The 17,828-nt window shown below is 45.3% G+C and overlaps 1 protein-coding gene across 5 annotated transcripts in view; it reads left to right on the top strand.

Moving 5' to 3' along the window:
- The window catches only part of DTX3 (deltex E3 ubiquitin ligase 3), a 49,905-nt gene that overhangs the window by 11,619 nt on the left and 20,458 nt on the right, over positions 1-17,828 (top strand). For all 5 annotated transcript variants that reach the window (XM_033939246.1, XM_033939249.1, XM_033939247.1 and 2 more), the window contains one exon: positions 12,463-13,205. In XM_033939246.1, the coding sequence (XP_033795137.1) occupies positions 12,463-13,205 (743 nt within the window). The remainder of the gene's footprint in view (positions 1-12,462; positions 13,206-17,828) is intronic.

The raw sequence follows: 17,828 nt of genomic DNA, 5'->3' as shown, positions 1-17,828 counted from the left end.
ACGAGTGCACCGGTTTGCGAGTGTTTTGCAAGACGAGCAAAACATTCGCAAAATCGGTGCCTCGGAAACCGAGCATGGCTCGATTTACGAGCACCCCCACGCCACGATCCGACGCCACGATCCGACCCCCCCACCCCCGACACGATTGGGCACCCCCCCGCCATGATAATAATATAATAATAATAACTTTATTCTTATATACCGCCACAATCTTGCGACTTCTAGGCGGTTTACAATGAAGAGAAACTGTACAGACAGCGAATTACAGAGTATAGCATTAAACATCTAGTGATAGTAACAGGAGAGTTACAGGGTCTGTGTATTACACGGTTTCACAATGAGTAGCATTATACAGTTGACGATATTCAGAGCATAAGTAGGAGAAGAGAAAGGAGATTGCGCTTTGAGTTACAAAGGTGCAAGACTGCAAGGTGAAAAAGATAACATAAGATGTTGATGAGAAGTAAGTTGTTAACTTGGTACATTTGAACGAAGGACGGGCACCAGTGGGAAAAACTGGTAACAATTAAAGATAGAAATTTTGGCAGAAGAGGGTAGACGGACTCCTTGGGATGGGAGGAGGCTCCGATTTTAGGGGAGAAGTCTGGTTAGGTTATAAATTTCTTAAACAAGGTGGTTTTTAGTTCTTTCCTAAAGATACTATATGATTCTCTGGCGGCATCAGTGAATTAGCCTGTCCAAGTTTGCAGTCTACCTGCTTGAAATTTGAATGTTCTATCAAAGAAGGTGCGATATCTACAGCCTATGATATTTGGGTAGGTAAAGAGGTTACAGTTTCTGGTAGGCCTAATAGAGGAGTGGAATTCGAAGTGAGGTAGTAGGTAGCTGGGGGCCAGTCCCCAGATTAGTTTATAGCAGAGGCAGGAGAATTTGAATAGAATTCGTGCTTCAATTGGTAACCAATGAAGGAGTTTGTAGAATGGACTAACATGATCGCTCTTCTTTTGTCCGAATATTAGACGGATGGCCGTATTTTGAACTATTCTCAGTTTTCTCACATTTCTCACATCTGAGCATGCTCAAGGCCTGCGAGTTCACGTTCAGAAAGGGTCGGATCGTGGCAGGGGGGTGTGCCCAATCGTGTCAGGGGGGGGTTGGATCGTGGCGGGGGGTGCCGGTTCGAGGCGGGGGGGGGTGCCGGATCGCAGGGGGGGTGCCTGATCGCAGGGGGGGCCTTCTAGGGGAGCAATGCCGGTTCTCGGGGGGGGGGGGGGAACGCATCAAAGCGAGTTTCCATTATTTCCTATGGGGAAACTCGCTTTGATAAACGAGTAATCCAAGGTACCACTGTACTGTATATACCCAAATATAAACCCCCTTGTAGCTATTAAAAGCTGTTCAAGGCCTCTCCTCCCAAATCCTATCTATTGTTCCCTCTAAACCTCAGCTATCAGTGTTAATTTCACTTATCTCTAACCTGAGTCAATAATGTAAATCCTCTTACTGTGAGCCACATTGATTCCAGGGATATAAGAAGTTGTTTTTCTATTGTAAACCGAGGTAACCTTTTTCCCCTCAAAAAAGGAGGAAAAAAAGGTTGATTTGAATACAAACTGAGATGAGAAATTTTGGTGGGTGTTTGTCAGTGATCATGCCATAAATTACTAATTTTTCAGCTGGAGCTGTTTCGAGTCCAAAAAAGCTGAAGAAGAGCTGACAAATATCTTTCTACTTGGGGCCATGACACCAACCAAAGTTTCTAGACTTCTCTCCCAACCATAACACCTGGCCTCAGTCACACATGCAGAAAACAGAAAAAAAAACTTCTTCAAATATGAACCCAGAAACTAAAAGTACTGTTGTACACAAATGAAAACCTAATACAGTAGAATCTGGTATCCATGAGGATTGGTGGATGCCGGATAACTATAGTTTCTGGTCGTTTGAGAGTTATTGTAAAAAATAAGTTTTGTTTCCTTCCCACTTCACTCAATCATCCCCCCACCCCCCACTTGTAGGTCCAGCATCTGTTCTTCCCTTCTTGTGCTTCCCCTTTCTCCTCCCACTTGCTCTGTTTCTGAAGCAGTAGAACTGATCCTGACAACTCTCCCTCCCTCCGTTTCTGAAGCAGTAGAGATGGTCCTGACAACCCCCCACCCTCCCCCAAAGCTGTAGTGGCATCCAGCAAGCAGAGGCAGCGCTGGTAAACAGGCTGCTTCTGGCCAGCCCTGACAGGGCCTTTCCTCTGCCACTTCACTTCCAACGTGGCAGAGGAAAGGCCCTGCTGGGGCTGGCCAGAAGCAGCCTGTTTACCAGCGCTGCCTCTGCTTGCCAGCTGCTGCTACAGCTTCGGGTGAGTGTGTGTATGTGTGTGGGGGGGTGGGGGCTTGTTATGACTGACATTGCTGCTTTGGGAACAGAGGGAGGGATATTTGTGGTTGCTGTGATGCTTTGGGAATTGGAGGGGAGGAAGCAGGGATTGTTAGGTCAGGAGCACCACTATGGATGTTATCTGAGGAGCACGGGGGACAATTTTTTTATTTTTTTGCTGACATCTCTTCCCTCCTCTTCCTCATCCCTTTGCCCGTGTGCACCGTCTCTCTTCCTAGAGAGAGCGGGAGCCAGCATGCTTTGAGCATGTGCAGACGCTCTGGTCCCTCACCAGCCCAGCACAGAGCACTGGCATCGGCTTCCTAAGAACCAGAGCTGTATGTACGATGTTGGTCTAGGGCAGGAAGGGAGTAGGTAGTGGAGGATAGCAGGGCAGGTCATCGGAAGGAGGGTGGGGTGGAGGATAGCAGGGCCAGTCAGCAGATGGGGAAGGGAGGAAGGAGGCTTGAATATAAACAGACTCCCATTTTTGGGCCCCAAAATCTCGGTTTATATTCGAGTCAGTGGCGTACCTAGGGTATGTGGCACCCGGGGCCCATCATTTTTTGACACCCCCCCCCCCCCCCATGTAAAAAATTTGTTTTGTTTGTTTTTTTTTTTTTTTGCAATAACCATGAAATTGAATAAATGGTCAGAATAGAAACAGGCAGTGAAAATTTTCTTTTATTGAACCTCATATATGTAACCATTATTCCAAACATAACATAACATAAATTATGTCTAAATTGTCATGACATTAGAAGTACATATGGAGTAGTTGCAGGTGATGCTTGGGACAGTTCTGATTGTGTTAGTTCGGTTTTATGTGTTTTTTGAATAGAAGGGTTTTTATTTCTTTTTGAAGGTTTTGCAGTCTGTGGTTGATATCAATTGGTTGTAGAGTTGGGGGTCGAGTGTTGCAGCTCGAATGGCTAGGAGGTTGTCTAACAGTTTTTTTTCTTTTGACGTTTTTGGTTGGAGGGTGTGTGAATGGTGCACAAGTTCTCCTATGTCTGTTTGAAGTGGATTGAATTATTTAGCTGAAGAAATTAGTTACCCCCCATTCCACACACATTAATTCTCTTCCATTTTTGTTCCCATTATAAAAAACACTGATAAGTTCCCAGAAAAAAAATACATTAAAATAAGAAGTGAAAACAAAGGCCCCTACAGATGAGAACATAACATAAGAATAGCCTAACTGGGTCAGACCAATGGTCCATCATGCCCAGTAGCCCATTCTCATGGTAGCCAATCCAGGACACTAATACCTGGTCAAAACCCAAAGAGTAGCAACATTCCATGCTACCGATCCAGGGCAAGCAGACACTTCCCCCATGTCTTAATAACAGATTATGGACTTTTCCTCCAGGAATTTGTCCAAATCTTTCTTAAAACCAGCTACACTATCTGCTTTTACCATAACTTCTGGCCACTTCATTTTTAAGTTTAGATCTTTCCTTTCAAACAGAGACCTTGCTAGATGTCAAATACAGCACAAGGTAACTTCACATGGACTTAGCTGTGCAGGAAATGTGAATCTCCTCATACACCCATCATATAGTGCAAAAATGTGCAAAGGTCTGTTTTTTTTCTTTCGATCACTACATAGCCTAATGCCACACAAGCAGCGCTGTTACAAACATATTCTGTAGGTCAATGCTAAGGATAACAAAGTTTCCTTCCTTGGACCAGAAGGAGATAAACCACTGGAAGAGATCCCAAAACAACACCCAAAGACCCACTCAGTGTGTGAATCAGTTGAGTGGAGTGGACTAACTGGGGGGTGGAAATGGGCCCGGAGTTTGCTCAGCAGAATTTCCCAGACCACCTCTTCCTCTCAACACATTGACACGCTGCCACCATCACCACTAGGAACACCTCACTGGGTAGGCCAGCTATGCTATAAACTTTATAAAACACATTATTATATTTTCTTATAAAGCACATATTTTAACTGACCTCTCTGACATCCTCAGCCTTTCCATTCACAAAAATAGAAGGAAGAAAAGTTCCCATTTCCTGCTGTCTCATGTCCCCGGCCTATACAATATTTTTTTTCTGCAGACCCTTCAAAAGTCTGACCAAATCCTCGTTTCACTTGCATTATAAAGTACTGAGGATGCCATCTCTCCCCAATCCCAGGTCCTAAAGTCTAAGACAGTAGCGCAAACTAATGCTGCCAGATACAGGAAAAAAAAATTTTGATTCGATTCAGCCCTATTGAATTGGTTTTTCAATTCGATTTTCCTGCCCAGTTGGGTGATTTTTTTCAAAACTCCTGGTGGGTTTTATAGCTTTTTCACCCCCTTTGGCTTCTCCTAACCACACTGGCGCTGTGGTGTAAATAAAATAAAGAAACAAAAAGGACTTTTCCTCTTTCTGTTAAATCCTAGCTCACGTTTGCAGTCCAACACCAGCTCTGGCAGGATACACATTTCAAATCTGACATGTTATAATCACAAAACAGAAAATAAAATTAATTTTTCTACCTTTTGTTGTCTGGTTATATTTCAAATCTTGTTGGTCCAAGGCTCTGGTTTTCTTCTGATAACTTGCTTGCCAGGGTCTCCTTCTTTCTGCATGCTAACCATCCATCTGCCAACTCTGTTCTCCCTTTCCATTTCCCTTCCCTTCCCAGGAAGTCTGGTATCTTTCCTTTTTTTCATCTCCCTCCACAGATCCACCTTTTCTTAAATACCCTTTCATCCGGCATCTCTCCCTCCTTCCCCACCATCCCAGAGTCCACCATCTCTCCGTTTCTTTTCCTAATTACCCTCCTATCCAGTATCTCTATCCCTCCTCCACACCATCCCTTGTGTCCAATTTCTCTCCCTTTCTGTTCCTTCCCTCCCTAAATCCCATGGTCCATCATCTCTCTCCCTCTCCTCTATTTTCAGACCCATTATTTCTTCCCCCCCCAAAGTTTGGCATATGCATGTCTCTTTGAACACCCCCTTCCCTCCGTGTACTTCTAAATCATGGTCCCCCCCCAAAGGCTTGTCCCCCCTTAAAGGTCTGCCTGTCCCACCTTGAAGGCCTGCACCCCCCTTGAAGGCCTGTCCCTTCCCCTTGTAGGCCTGTCCCCCCTTGAAGGCCTGCCTGCCTGTCCCCCCCCTTGAAGGTCTGCACCCCCCGAAGGCCTGCACCCCCCCGAAGGCCTGTCCCCCACTTGAAGGCCTGTCCCACCCCCTTGTAGCTTCTCCCCCCCCCTTGTAGGCCTGTCCCCCCTTGAAGGCCTGCCTGCCTGCCTGTCCCCCCTTGAAGGCCTGTCCCCCCTTGAAGGCCTGTCCCCCCTTGAAGGCCTGCACCCCCTTGAAGGCCTGCACCACCCCCCTCGAAGGCCTGCACTCCCTTGAAGGTCTGCACCCCCCCCCCGAAGGCCTGTCCCCCACTTGAAGGCTTGTACCACCCCCTTGTAGCTTCTCCCCCCCTTGTAGGCCTGTCCCCCCCTTGAAGGCCTGCCTGCCTGCCTTTCCCCCCCCTTGAAGGCCTGCACCCCCTTGAAGGACTGCACCCCCCCCCCCGAAGGCCTGCACTCCCTTGAAGGTCTGCACCCCCCAGAAGGCCTGTCCCCCCCTTGAAGGCCTGTCCCACCCCCTTGTAGGCCTGTCCCCCCCTTGTAGGCCTGTCCCCCCTTTAAGGCCTGCCTGCCTGCCTTTCCCCCCCCTGAAGGCCTGCACCCCCCCTTGAAGGCCTGTCCCCCCCCCCTTGAAGGCCTGTCCCCCCCCCTTGTAGGCCTGTCCCCCCCCCCTTGTAGGCCTGTCCCCCCCTTGAAGGCCTGCCTGCCTTTCCCCCCTTGAAGGCCTGCACCCCCCAAAGGCCTACACTCCCCCCGAAGGCCTGCACCCCCCTGAAGGCCTGCCTGCCCCCCTTGAAGGCCTGCACCCCTTGAAGGTCTGCACCCCCCCCCCCCGAAGGCCTGTCCCCCCTTGAAGGCCTGCCTGCCTGCCTGTCACCCCCTCCCCCTTGAAAGCCTGCTTGCCTGCCCGCCCGCCCCACCCTGAAGGCCTGATGCCCCGACCCACCCCGAAGGACCGCTCGCCCCCCTGGCCTCCCCGCACCACCTATGAACAGCCGCAGCAGGATCGCGAAGTCAGCGTCAGCGATCCCTGCGCTGCTTCCTGCGCCACGGTCCCGCCCCTCCTCTGACGTCAGAGGAGGGGCGGGATCGCGGCGCAGGAAGCAGCGCAGGGATGCTGACGCTGACTTCGCGATCCTGCTGCGGCTGTTCATAGGTGGTGCAGGAAGGTCAGTGGGGCGAGCGGTCCTTCGGGGGTGGCGGGGGACTGAACGGCAAGGCCGGGAACACCCCCTTAGGGCTGGTACCCGGGGCGGCCCGCCCCCCCCCCCCCCCCCCCCTAGGTACGCCACTGATTCGAGTATATATGGTAATACCAGTGGTATTAATATCTTATGGCCTTTTTCATTTTTCATTCATCGAAGTTGCAATAGAGACCTTTAAGCAAGTTTTTAAAGGCATTTTTCCAAACGAGAATAATTATAGTAAATCTAATTCCCACTTTGTCATACAAAGGATGTTCAATAATTTATCTACCCGAGTATGAACAAAAGTAGCAATTATATTGTGGCATGTCTCAAGGTTACTCATGCACAGTTGCGGCTCAGTGGGAGTCTACCATTCCAAGAGACAATATGTCAGAAGAGTCCTCGTGCAAATCAAGTAAGAAACTGCTAGATTTGGAGCACCGTTCAGTGACAAAATTTCTCACAAAAAAAGGGAAAAAGCCAAAGGAAATCCATGAATGCATGACTGCAATTTATGGCAAATCTGCCCCATCATCCTCCAAAGTAAAATTTTGGAGCAAGCAGTTTAAGTGGGTTAGAGAGTCCATTGAAAATGACCCTCACACTGGATGGCCTATGGAAGCAACTTCTACAGAAATGTGCACGAAAGTTGAGGTTTTAATTTTGTCAGATGAATTATGGTTTCCTGAATAGCTGAAGAAATGGGCATCTTGGTAAGTACAGTTTGGAAAATACTTCATGAAAAGTTTGGCATGTCCAAGATTAGTGCAGGGTTAGTCCAAGGTTAGTGCAAGATGGGTTCCAAGAATGCTGACGTCATGTTGGAAGGCCACAAGGCTCCAGTACTTTCAGGAGAACTTGGAGATGCTCTGTGAAGACCAAATAAAATTTTTTCATCGTTTGTTGACTGGAGGTAAGACTTGGGTCTATCGCATAGTTCTTGAGTATAAAATGGAGTCAATGCAGTCCGAGTCCCTCTACCTGCTTGCTCTAACTGAAACATGTATTCGCCCTGAGGACTCCACTGCAGCTGCTGTTGTCTCCCATGGTAGCTACCACTTCTCCCATACACTTTGTCCTACCTGGTAGAGGTGAGATGTTGAGCTTTTTCTCTCTCCTCCTTGCAGATTTCAACCTGTTCTCCCTCTTCAATCACCCAGCCTTTCCTCATTTGTAGTCCACTCCATCTGCCTCTGCGGATAGCAGTCATTTATTGTCTCCCCAACAGGTCCCCTTCTTCCTTTCTCACTGAATTTGACTCCTGGCTTTCGGGGTTCCTTGATTCATCTTCTCCCTCTCTCATTCTTGGGGATTTTAACTTTCACCCTGATAATCCTACTGACACGTATGCTGCTAAGCAAGACTACTTCATCCAACAAACTAACTCCCTTCTTCCAACCCCTGTCGTCTCTTTCCCACACTGAACTCCCTCCTCAATGCGCTTCCACTTGATCCCTCCTCTCTCTCCCTAGACTATGGCTGATTGCCCTTGAATTCACTGCAAATTCTTCTCCCCCTCAGACACACCCAGTCACGTCCAGCAGGTTTTGAAATCTTCAAGCTTTCGATTCTTCCACGCTCTCTACCACTTCCACCTCTCCTTGCCTCCATGTTATCCAAGTCTGTCCAAGAGGCTATATTCTCTCCTCTTCTCTGGACACCCTTGCTCCCCCTGTTCCCTGCTCTGTCAGGCTTACAAAACATCAACTTTGGCTCAATCCCAGTATCTGTTACTTACGTTCTGTACCTAATGTGCCGAGTGCCTTTGGCTCAAATTTCGCACACATGTTGACTTTCATCACTTTAAATTTATGCTGACCTCCTTTTAATTCTGCCGTTGACTTTACTTCCTTCTCTGAAATCACAGAGGAAGAAACTGTACAACCTCTGTCTTTAGCTTGGCCTACTACATGCTCCTCAGGCTCTATTCCCACCTCTCTACTTGACTCCATCTCGCATACTGTTATCCCTCCCATCTGCCATATTTTCAACCTATCCGTTTCCACTGTAACTGTCCCCCTGTCTTCAAACATGTGGTGGTTAAGCTGCTTCTCAAAAAACCCTCGCTGGACCCCACCTGCCCATTTAACTATCACCCTGTCTCCCTTTTTCCCTTCCTATTCAAGCTACTAGAGCATGCTGTTCTCCATTGCTGACTGGACTTCCTTTCAACTCAATAGATTCTTGATTCTCTGCAATCTGGCTTTCGCCCCCGACACTCCACAGAGACTGCCCTCACCAAGGTCTGCAGTGACTTGTCCATGGCCAGATCTAGGGACCTTTACTCGATCCTCATCTTTCTTGACCTGTTTGCTGTCTTTAATACTGTTAATCACAGCTTACTCCTTGATATAGGCTGTCCTCTCCTGGTTTTCCTCCTACCTTTCCCATCATACCTTTAGTGTAAGCATTGGTGGGTCCTTTTCTGCTGCTACCCCACTAGTGGTTGGCATACAGGGTTCTGTGTTAGGACCTCTTCTCTCTACATCTCTTCCCTCAGTGCCCTGGTTGCCTTTATGGCTTCCAATATCACCTATATGCTGGTGACTTCCAGATCTAGCTCTCTACAGTACACCTAAAATCCAAGAAAAAGTCTCTGTCTGTTTGGCTGACATTGCTTCCTAGATGTTCTGCTGTCATCTGAAACTAAACATGTCCAAGACTGAGCTGCTCCTCTTCCGTTCGCCATCTTGGTAAATAATACTATCATCATTCCATTCTCCTCTGCTAGCAACTTTGGAGTCGTCTTCAATTCCAACCTCTCATTTTCTACACACATCCAACAAACTGCTAAGCCTGTCGAATCTCTCTCTACAACATCACCAAAATTTGCCCCTTCTTCTGAGCACACTACTCGGATCCTTGTTCACATTCTCATAACTTCACACTTAGATTACTGCAATCTACTTCTAACTGGTCTCCTGCAGTGCCGTCTCTCCCCTGTGCAATCTGTGCAAAATTCTGCTGCACAACTCATCTTCTACCAACCTTGCTACACTCATGTCACCCCTTTCCTTAATCACTGGCTCCCTATCTGCCTTTGCATACAGTTCAAGCTCCTATTGCTAACCATAAGAACATAAGATGTTCTTATGGTTAGCAAGTGTGTTCATTCTGCTGCCCTTCAATACTCTCTTTCCTTATACACCTCCCAGAGAACTCTGTTCCTCAGATAAGCTGCTCTGAGCTGTACTCTTCTCCTCCACTACTAATTTCAGACTTTGTTCCTTTCCCCTATGCCTGGAATAAATTACCTGAGTTTGTCCTCCTAGCTCCTTCCTTTACCTTGTTTAAAAGCAGACTGAAAACCCACCTTTTTGATGTAGCCTTCAACCCAGCCAGCAGATTAAGCGTTCTCCTTAACTGTATTCATGATATCCTGTTTTTCTGTCTTGCCTGTTTAGATTGTAAGCTCTTTCAAGCAGGCGTATGCCTGTTAGTGCAATAGAAATAATTAGTAGTAGTAGTGGAAGCACAAGTCATCTTCCACCCCAAAAAAGTTCGACAGGGATTCGAAGGTGGTCTCGTATAATTATTTTTTCATTGAACATGAGGGGAGGGGAAGGTCAGCTTAAAACATTTCATTTGTCTTGTGTTATGGAAGGAATGAGGAATCTTCATGTCTGATACTAGTCCACCAGAGTTTTCACCATAAAGCGCTTTATAGACCATGCGGGTGATCTTGAAAATTCTCCCAGCAGTGGGCTTGCCTGCTCCAAAAATTAATCTAGATTTGGTATTATGGAATAGTTGCAATCTCTTGTGTTCCTTGTCAGTGATGTCGTAGTACAACGACTTATAGTAGTCTAGGTATGGGAGCAAGACAGCCTGTGCTACAGTTCTAAAATTAGCCTGGCTTAAAAGGGATCATTGTATTGTTCTTAGTTGCCTTAGTGACGTCTGAAGAAGAATTTTTTTTGACCAGGGAGTTGATCTGAGTTAACTCTCATTCCTTCCATCTGTTTTATTTGATACCTTCGGGGCACTTCTTGCGCTATATGACATGAAAAATTTTCATGTTTAGTGTCAAAAGAAATTCTTTGGCATAGTAATTGGTAAGGCTATAAATTCTACAATAATTTTAGGTAAAAACATCTTTTATAGCAGAGATCTGGCCTAATCAGGATAGATTGAGAGTGCTAAAGAAATTAGTAGTATCCCAGCAATAAAGGTCACCAAAAAGAGATTCTCTAGATATCCAGGGAAATTAAATTTAACACCTAAATATCTAAGATGCTTACCCTCTCTTCTATTAAACTGTGCTAGCAGTTTTTTAGTGCAGAGTGCCGCGCTGAATGGCCTGCGCTGCTCCCGACACTCATAGGAACTCTAGTGCAGTTTAATAGAAGAGGGGGTTAGTTACCCACTGGAATGGATATTTAACTTGTAGGCTACGCATGAGCTCACTGGAGCTTGTTAGATTTAAAATGTCTGATTTAGACATACTGATCTTGAAGCCTGAGACCTTACCATACATTTGCAATAATGTGGTTAGCTTTTGTAAAGAGTTATCAGGATCTGTCAATGTTAAAAGAATATCATCAGCAAATAACATCCTATTTTGAGATCCTCCACTAGTTATACCTTGAATTCTCTCATCCATTGTGATGAGCTGTGCAAAGGACTCGATCAAGAGAGCAAAAAGCAGGGAGGATAAAGCATAGCCCTGCCTTTTGCCTCAAAATAATTTAAAGTCCTCTGTGTAACCACCATTGATACGTAGGTTAACTAACATATAACGGGCATGAAAATAAAAGTGCTAAAATTTGTTAGGCTAAAACAGAAGAAAAAGAGCTAGTTAGTATGGTTTAGAGCAGTGGTTCCCAACCCTGTCCTGGAGGACCACCAGGCCAATTAGGTTTTCAAGATAGCCCTAATATGCATAGAGCAGATTTGCATGCCTGTCACTTCCATTATATGTAAATCTCTCTCATGCATATACATTAGGGCTAGCCTGAAAACCTGAATGGCCTGGTGGTCCTCCAGGACAGGGTTGGGAACCAGTGGTTCCCAAATTTGTCTTCACCCCTGGGCAATCAGGTCATCAGGATATACACAGTGAATATCTACTGTATGAAATACTTGCATGCATTTGATATACTAGATGTAAATATACTCCCATGCATATTCTTGTTATCCTAAAATCTCAACTAGATGGGGTCCCTGAAGCCAAGTACCAGAACAATTGATTTAGACCTGAGGTTCTTGACCCTACAGTTAGGTTTTTAGGATACCCACAATAAATACATAAACTAGGTCAGACTGATGATCTGTCAAGCCCAGTATTCTGTTTCCAACAGTGGCTAATCCAGATCACAAGAACCTGGCAAGATCCCAAAAGAGTAAAACAGATTTTATGCTGCTTATCCCAAGAATAAGCAGTGGGTTTGTTTATGGACTTTACTTTTAAGAACTTGTCCAAGCAAACCCTGCTACACTAACTGTTTTTCACCAGATTCTCTGACAGTGAATTCCAGAACTTCATTACATGTTTGAGTGAAGAAATATGCATTTGAGAGTTTTGCATACAATAGAGGTAGTGTATGCAAATTTCTCTCTTGCATATTTATTATGGATATCCTGAAAATCTGATTGATTATATTTGTTCCTAGTACTGGGCTGGGACCATTGATTTAGGCAATGGTTCTAGACAGGCTGAGATGGTTCTGGTTTATCCCAGTGCATGTAAAGTCTTAAAATATCAGGTTCTGTAAGAAACCCAGAACTACAGGCCCCATGATGCACCAGGGCAATGGAGTTGGAGGTGATTGGTAACCATAAATACTAGTCATTATAGTGTTTGAGCACCCTTGGTCGTTCTTTTAATTACTTTTTTTTTTTTTTTTTTCTTCTACCTTTTAGTGTCATTTGTCTTGTCTAGGATGGCAGCCTGTGGGGGAAACTCCAAAAACAAGGTGACTGTGGCGAGACACGTGTGGGACTTCCTCACCAGAGAGAGTCCAGCCAAATTGCTAAAGCTGAAGGAGGAGAATAAGGTGAAGGTCAGCATAGATGGGGAGACATCTGATTTTTATGTGCTGCGGCTGTCCACTGAAGGCCATGCCCCGCCCAATGGCCTCTACCTGGGCCGGAAAGCTCTGAAGGCCCTACTGAAAGAAACTGAGAAGGAGCTGAAGAAGGTCCAGCGTCAGTACGAGCTGGCTGGTTGTATGGCGTTCTCTGACAAGAATGCTACAGAGCTCCTCTACAGAGGCTCGGGTATTGCTGCCAGGGGCCAGCAGGCCAGAGGGGTTCCCGGTAGCTCTGGTGGAGCCATAGGTGGCGGCAGCTCCAGGGAGCTGAGAAGGGAGGATCCCTCAGGTGAGGACGATCAGGAAAATCAGTGTCCCATCTGTCTTGGGGAAATCCAGAACATAAAGACTCTGGAGAAGTGCAAGCACTCCTTTTGTGAGGACTGTATTACCCGAGCCCTCCAAGTGAAGAAAGCCTGCCCAATGTGTGGCCGCTTCTACGGGCAGCTGGTGGGCAATCAGCCGGAGAATGGCAAGATGTTAGTCTCCAAGGACTCCAGTCTGCTGCTGCCTGGCTATGAGAAGTACGGGACCATTATTATCCAGTATGTCTTTCTGCCTGGCATCCAAGGGGTGAGTGTGCCTCTTAATGCTTCCCTTAAATGTTTGCATATGCAGAGGATGCAGACAGAGTGACAAGATAACTTCGGGACACCAAGGATGAGTTGAACTAGTCTTTCATTTACTGTAGTTGGATGTAAAGTACCAATATTAACCCAATTTCCAATCTAAATTTTTTTTTTCTGTATTTTACTTTTTTTCTTTAAAAGTTCATACCAGTGGTTCCCAAACCTGTCCTGGGGGACCCCCAGCCAGTCAGGTTTTCAAGATATCCCTAATGAATATGCATGAGAGAGATTTGCATATAATGGAAGTGACAGGTATGCAAATCTCTCTCATGCATATTCATTAGGGATATCTTGAAAACCTGACTGGCTGGGGGTCCCCCAGGACAGGTTTGGGAACCACTGGTTCATACTTTATAACAACTATGGGGCTCATAATCGAAAGAAAAATAAGTCTAAAAACTTGCCCAAATCGGCACGTGGACGACCTAAAAGACAGTCGTCCAAGTGCCAATAATCAAAACAGGTTTTTAGACATATCCAGAGACGAAGGAGTGGTTAGGGCGGGATGTGGGCCGACCTAGACTTAGTTGTACTGCAGGAATAATCTAAAGTTTGACGAGACTGCCTAATCAGGGGTCGCAAAGTCCCTCCTTGAGGGCTGCAATCCAGTCAGGTTTTCAGGATTTCCGCAATGAATATGCATGAGATCTATGTGCATGCACTGCTTTCAGTGCATATTCATTGGGGAAATCCTGAAAATCCGACTGGATTGTGGCCCTCAAGGAGGGACTTTGAGATCCCTGGCCTAGATGGAACTTATACGTTATGATTTTGGCGATATAAAAACAGATCTAAGTGCCCAGAAAGTATCCAAAGTGACCAGATAACCACTGCAGACACAGAGTACATACCCCCACACACTCCCCCAGTAATCACTGACCCCCCACACCGCTATAAAAATTGGAATAAAAATGTACATACCTGCCTCCAGAACATCAGCACCTGGTATAGGAAAGCCTAGTAGAGCTGCACAGGTGGCTGAAGTAGTTTGGGGGTGTGCTAGTGAACCATAGAGAGAAGGACCCAGGCCCATAAGCCACTCTAAACACTGTGAGTCCAACAATCCCCCCCAACCCTACTGTACTGCCATATAGATGGCACCTGCAGTCATAAGGGCTATTGGGGTGGTAGATGGGTATAGTAGGTTTTGGAAGTGTGGGTTTTTGTTTGTTTGTTTTTTTTGGTGGGGGGGGGGGCTCACCATGAACAGCAAGGGAGTTGTAGTGAGATATTTGTGGTACCCTTTTTGTGAAGTTCACAGCAGTGCCCTGCAAGTTGTCCCACTACTCTGTTGCTATGTCTGGGTAGCCAGTCTATCACTTTGCTGGCCCCTCCCATGTCCAAATGGTCTTGTTCCAGGCATTTGGGACTTGGATGATTTTTTTTTTGATGAGAATGTAGTATAAAGATAGATGTACTAGCAGTCTGAGCGATCAAATGGCTGGACATAGAAGTAGATAATTTTTGGGAAAAAAAAAATTTGGGGCTATTTTTTTTTTTTTTTTTGAGAATGGACTTTGGATGCTGCTGACTTTGAGTAACTAGTGGCTTAGGCTCAAAACAGACTTAGACGCTTGTTTTGATTATGCCCCTCCATGTTTACAAATAATCATATATGTACTCAAAACTCCATTTTTATTGTCCAACCGCTGAAGACATTAGGTGAGCGAATCGGTACAATACAGCGTTCCCTCCAATACGTGAAGTCAACTGTTTTCACAGACAATATGCATATCCGCAACACATCAGTAACCTCATCAGTTATTCACTAAAAAATTAAAACAGTAATAATCTAATAAATCACTTAGCTGTAATGGTGTGAAGAAGACTTTTTTTTTTTTTTTACTATACCATGACTCAAAAGAAATGTATATGTACGAGTCCTGTTCTCTAGTAGCAATGCCCAAATGGCGATATTAAGTCTGCAAACTGTCCACAAATGAGTCATAAAGGTAAAAACATGTCACTCCTGAGATTTAAATCCATCTCCCTACCTCAACTCAGCCTGAGTTTCACCAGTCATCTTCAGGAGAAAGGATTCATTGTCTAAGACCATAATCATAAAAACATAAGAATAGCCTTACTGGGTCAGACCAATGGTCCATCAAACCCAGTAGCCCATTCTCATGGTGGCCAATCTAGGTCATTAGTACCTGGCCAAAACCCAAGGTGTAGCGATATTCCATGCTACTGATATAAGGCAAGCAGTGGCTTCCCACATGTCTTTCTCAATAACAGACTATGGACTTTTCCTCCAGGAACTTGTCCAAACCTTTCTTAAAACCAGATATGCTATCTGCTCTTACCACATCCTCTGGCAACATGTTCCAGAGCTTAACTATTCTCTTGAGTGAAAAAAATTTCATCCTATTGATTTTAAAAGTATTTCCCTGTAACTTTGAGTGTCCCCTAGTCTTTGTAATTATTGACGGAGTGAGAAATCGATCCATTTGTACCCGTTCTACTCCACTCAGATTTTGTACACTTCAATCATGTCTCCCCTCAGCCGTCTCTTTTCCAAGCTGAAGAGCCCTAACCGCTTTAGTCTTTCCTCATACGAGAGGAGTTCCATCCCCTTTATAATCTTGGTCGCTCTTCTTTGAACCTTTTCTAGCGCCACTATATCTTTCTTGAGATAAGGAGACCAGAATTGAATGCAATACTCCAGATGAGGTCACATCATGGAGCGATAACGGGAGCATTATAACATTCTTATTCCCTTTTTTAATAATTCCTAGCATCCTATTTGCTTTTTTGGCTGCTGCCGCACATATCACCATGTTAAAAACATTTTATAATTGATTTTTTTTTTATATTTTTTAATATTTTAGTACATCATTCTTAAATTTGCAAAAATATCCAAAACTATGGAAAAGGCATCATACTGATTTACAATACCTTATTACCAGCAATGGGTGTTCTTTAATGGTGAAGAGATGCTGTGACTTGCTCTAATCACAGATCATGTGGTATCTAATACTTCCGCTCACATGCCTGTTAACTGAATACCAAACTACATACCATGTCCATTTTATATAATCCCACACACAATGTGCTGCAAATGGGTGTGGTTTTGTTTTTTGAGTGAGTAAAGAAAAATTGACGCTAGTCGCAGCGTCTCTTCACCATTAAAGGAATACCCACTGCTGATGATAAGGTATTATCATTCTGTGTGCTGCCTTTTTTTCTATTTTTGGATAAGAACATAAGATTTGCTGCTGCTGGGTCAGACCAGTGGCCCATCGTGCCCAGCAGTCCGCTCACGTGGCGGCCCTTAGGTCAAAGACCAGTGCCCTATTTGAGTCTAGCCTTACCTGCGTATGTTCTGGTCCAGCAGGAACTTATCTAACCTTTTCTTGAATCCTTGAAGGGTGTTTTCCCCTATAACAGCCTCTGGAAGAGCATTCCAGATTTCTACCACTCTGGGTGAAGAAGAACTTCCTTATGTTTGTACGGAATCTATTCCCTTTTAACTTTAGTGAGTGCCCTCTCATTCTCTTCACCTTGGATAGGGTGAACAGTTTCTCTTTCTCTACTAAGTCAATTCCCTTCAGTATTTTGAATGTTTCAATCATGTCCCCTCTGTCTCCTCAGCCCAGTTTCTCTAGCCTCTCATTGTACAGTAACTCCTCCAGTCCCTTAACCATTTTTGTCTCTCTTCTCTGGACCCTTTTGAGTAGTACTATGTCCTTTTTCATGTACAGCGACCAGTGTTGGACGCAGTATTACAGATGGGGGCGTACCATGGCCCGGTACAGCAGCATGATAACCTTTTCTGATCTGCTTGTGATCCCCTTTTTAATCATTCCTATCATTCTGTTTGCCCTTTTTGCTGCCGCCACGCATTGCATAAACAGTTTCATTGACTTGTCTACAAGTACTCCCAAGTCTCTTTCCTGGGGGCTCTCTCCAAGTATATCACTAGACATCCTGTATTAATGCATATGATTTTTGTTACCAACATGCATCACCTTGCATAGAATTCTTATGAATGTCGGAGCAGCGATGGAGCATTTAGCACCCCGGACCGCAGTAGAAACCTCTAGTAAAAGACTTAGTAAAAGAGGGCCATTGTTTGCTTTACCGCTGCTGCCACACACTGAGCAGATTTCAATGTATTATGTATGATGACACTTAGATCTTTTTCCTAGGTACTCCTAATTTGGAACCTAGCAGGTCTAATTTGGGCTGTTATTTCCGATGTACATCATTTTGCACTCATCCACATTAAATATCATCTGCCATTTGGATGCCCAGTCTTCCAGTCTTATAAAGTCCCGCTGCACCCCTTTTCTGGGGTCTGATGAGCGTTGTCATAGGGTGCCTTAACCTGGTGTTCGGTTCATCATGCAGCACCAGTTCTGCTTGCCAAAAGTGTCCCACTGGGCACTCGCATTCCACGCCCGGCTGCAAGGCAGACTTCTTCCTATTTAAAGTTTGGGAATAGGTTGAGATCATTTCGGCCCCAAGAACTCTAATCATTCACTTCACCGGATAAAACTGCGTGTGGAGAGTGAGTGCCAGCTATCCAGAGGGAACCAGCTACTAGACAGTTCGATTAGTCTTT

Source organism: Geotrypetes seraphini, chromosome 3 (assembly GCF_902459505.1).
Source record: "Geotrypetes seraphini chromosome 3, aGeoSer1.1, whole genome shotgun sequence".
Taxonomy (NCBI): domain Eukaryota; kingdom Metazoa; phylum Chordata; class Amphibia; order Gymnophiona; family Dermophiidae; genus Geotrypetes; species Geotrypetes seraphini.
Note: the sequence above shows the minus strand (reverse complement) of the source record. Positions and strands in the feature narration are given on the sequence as shown.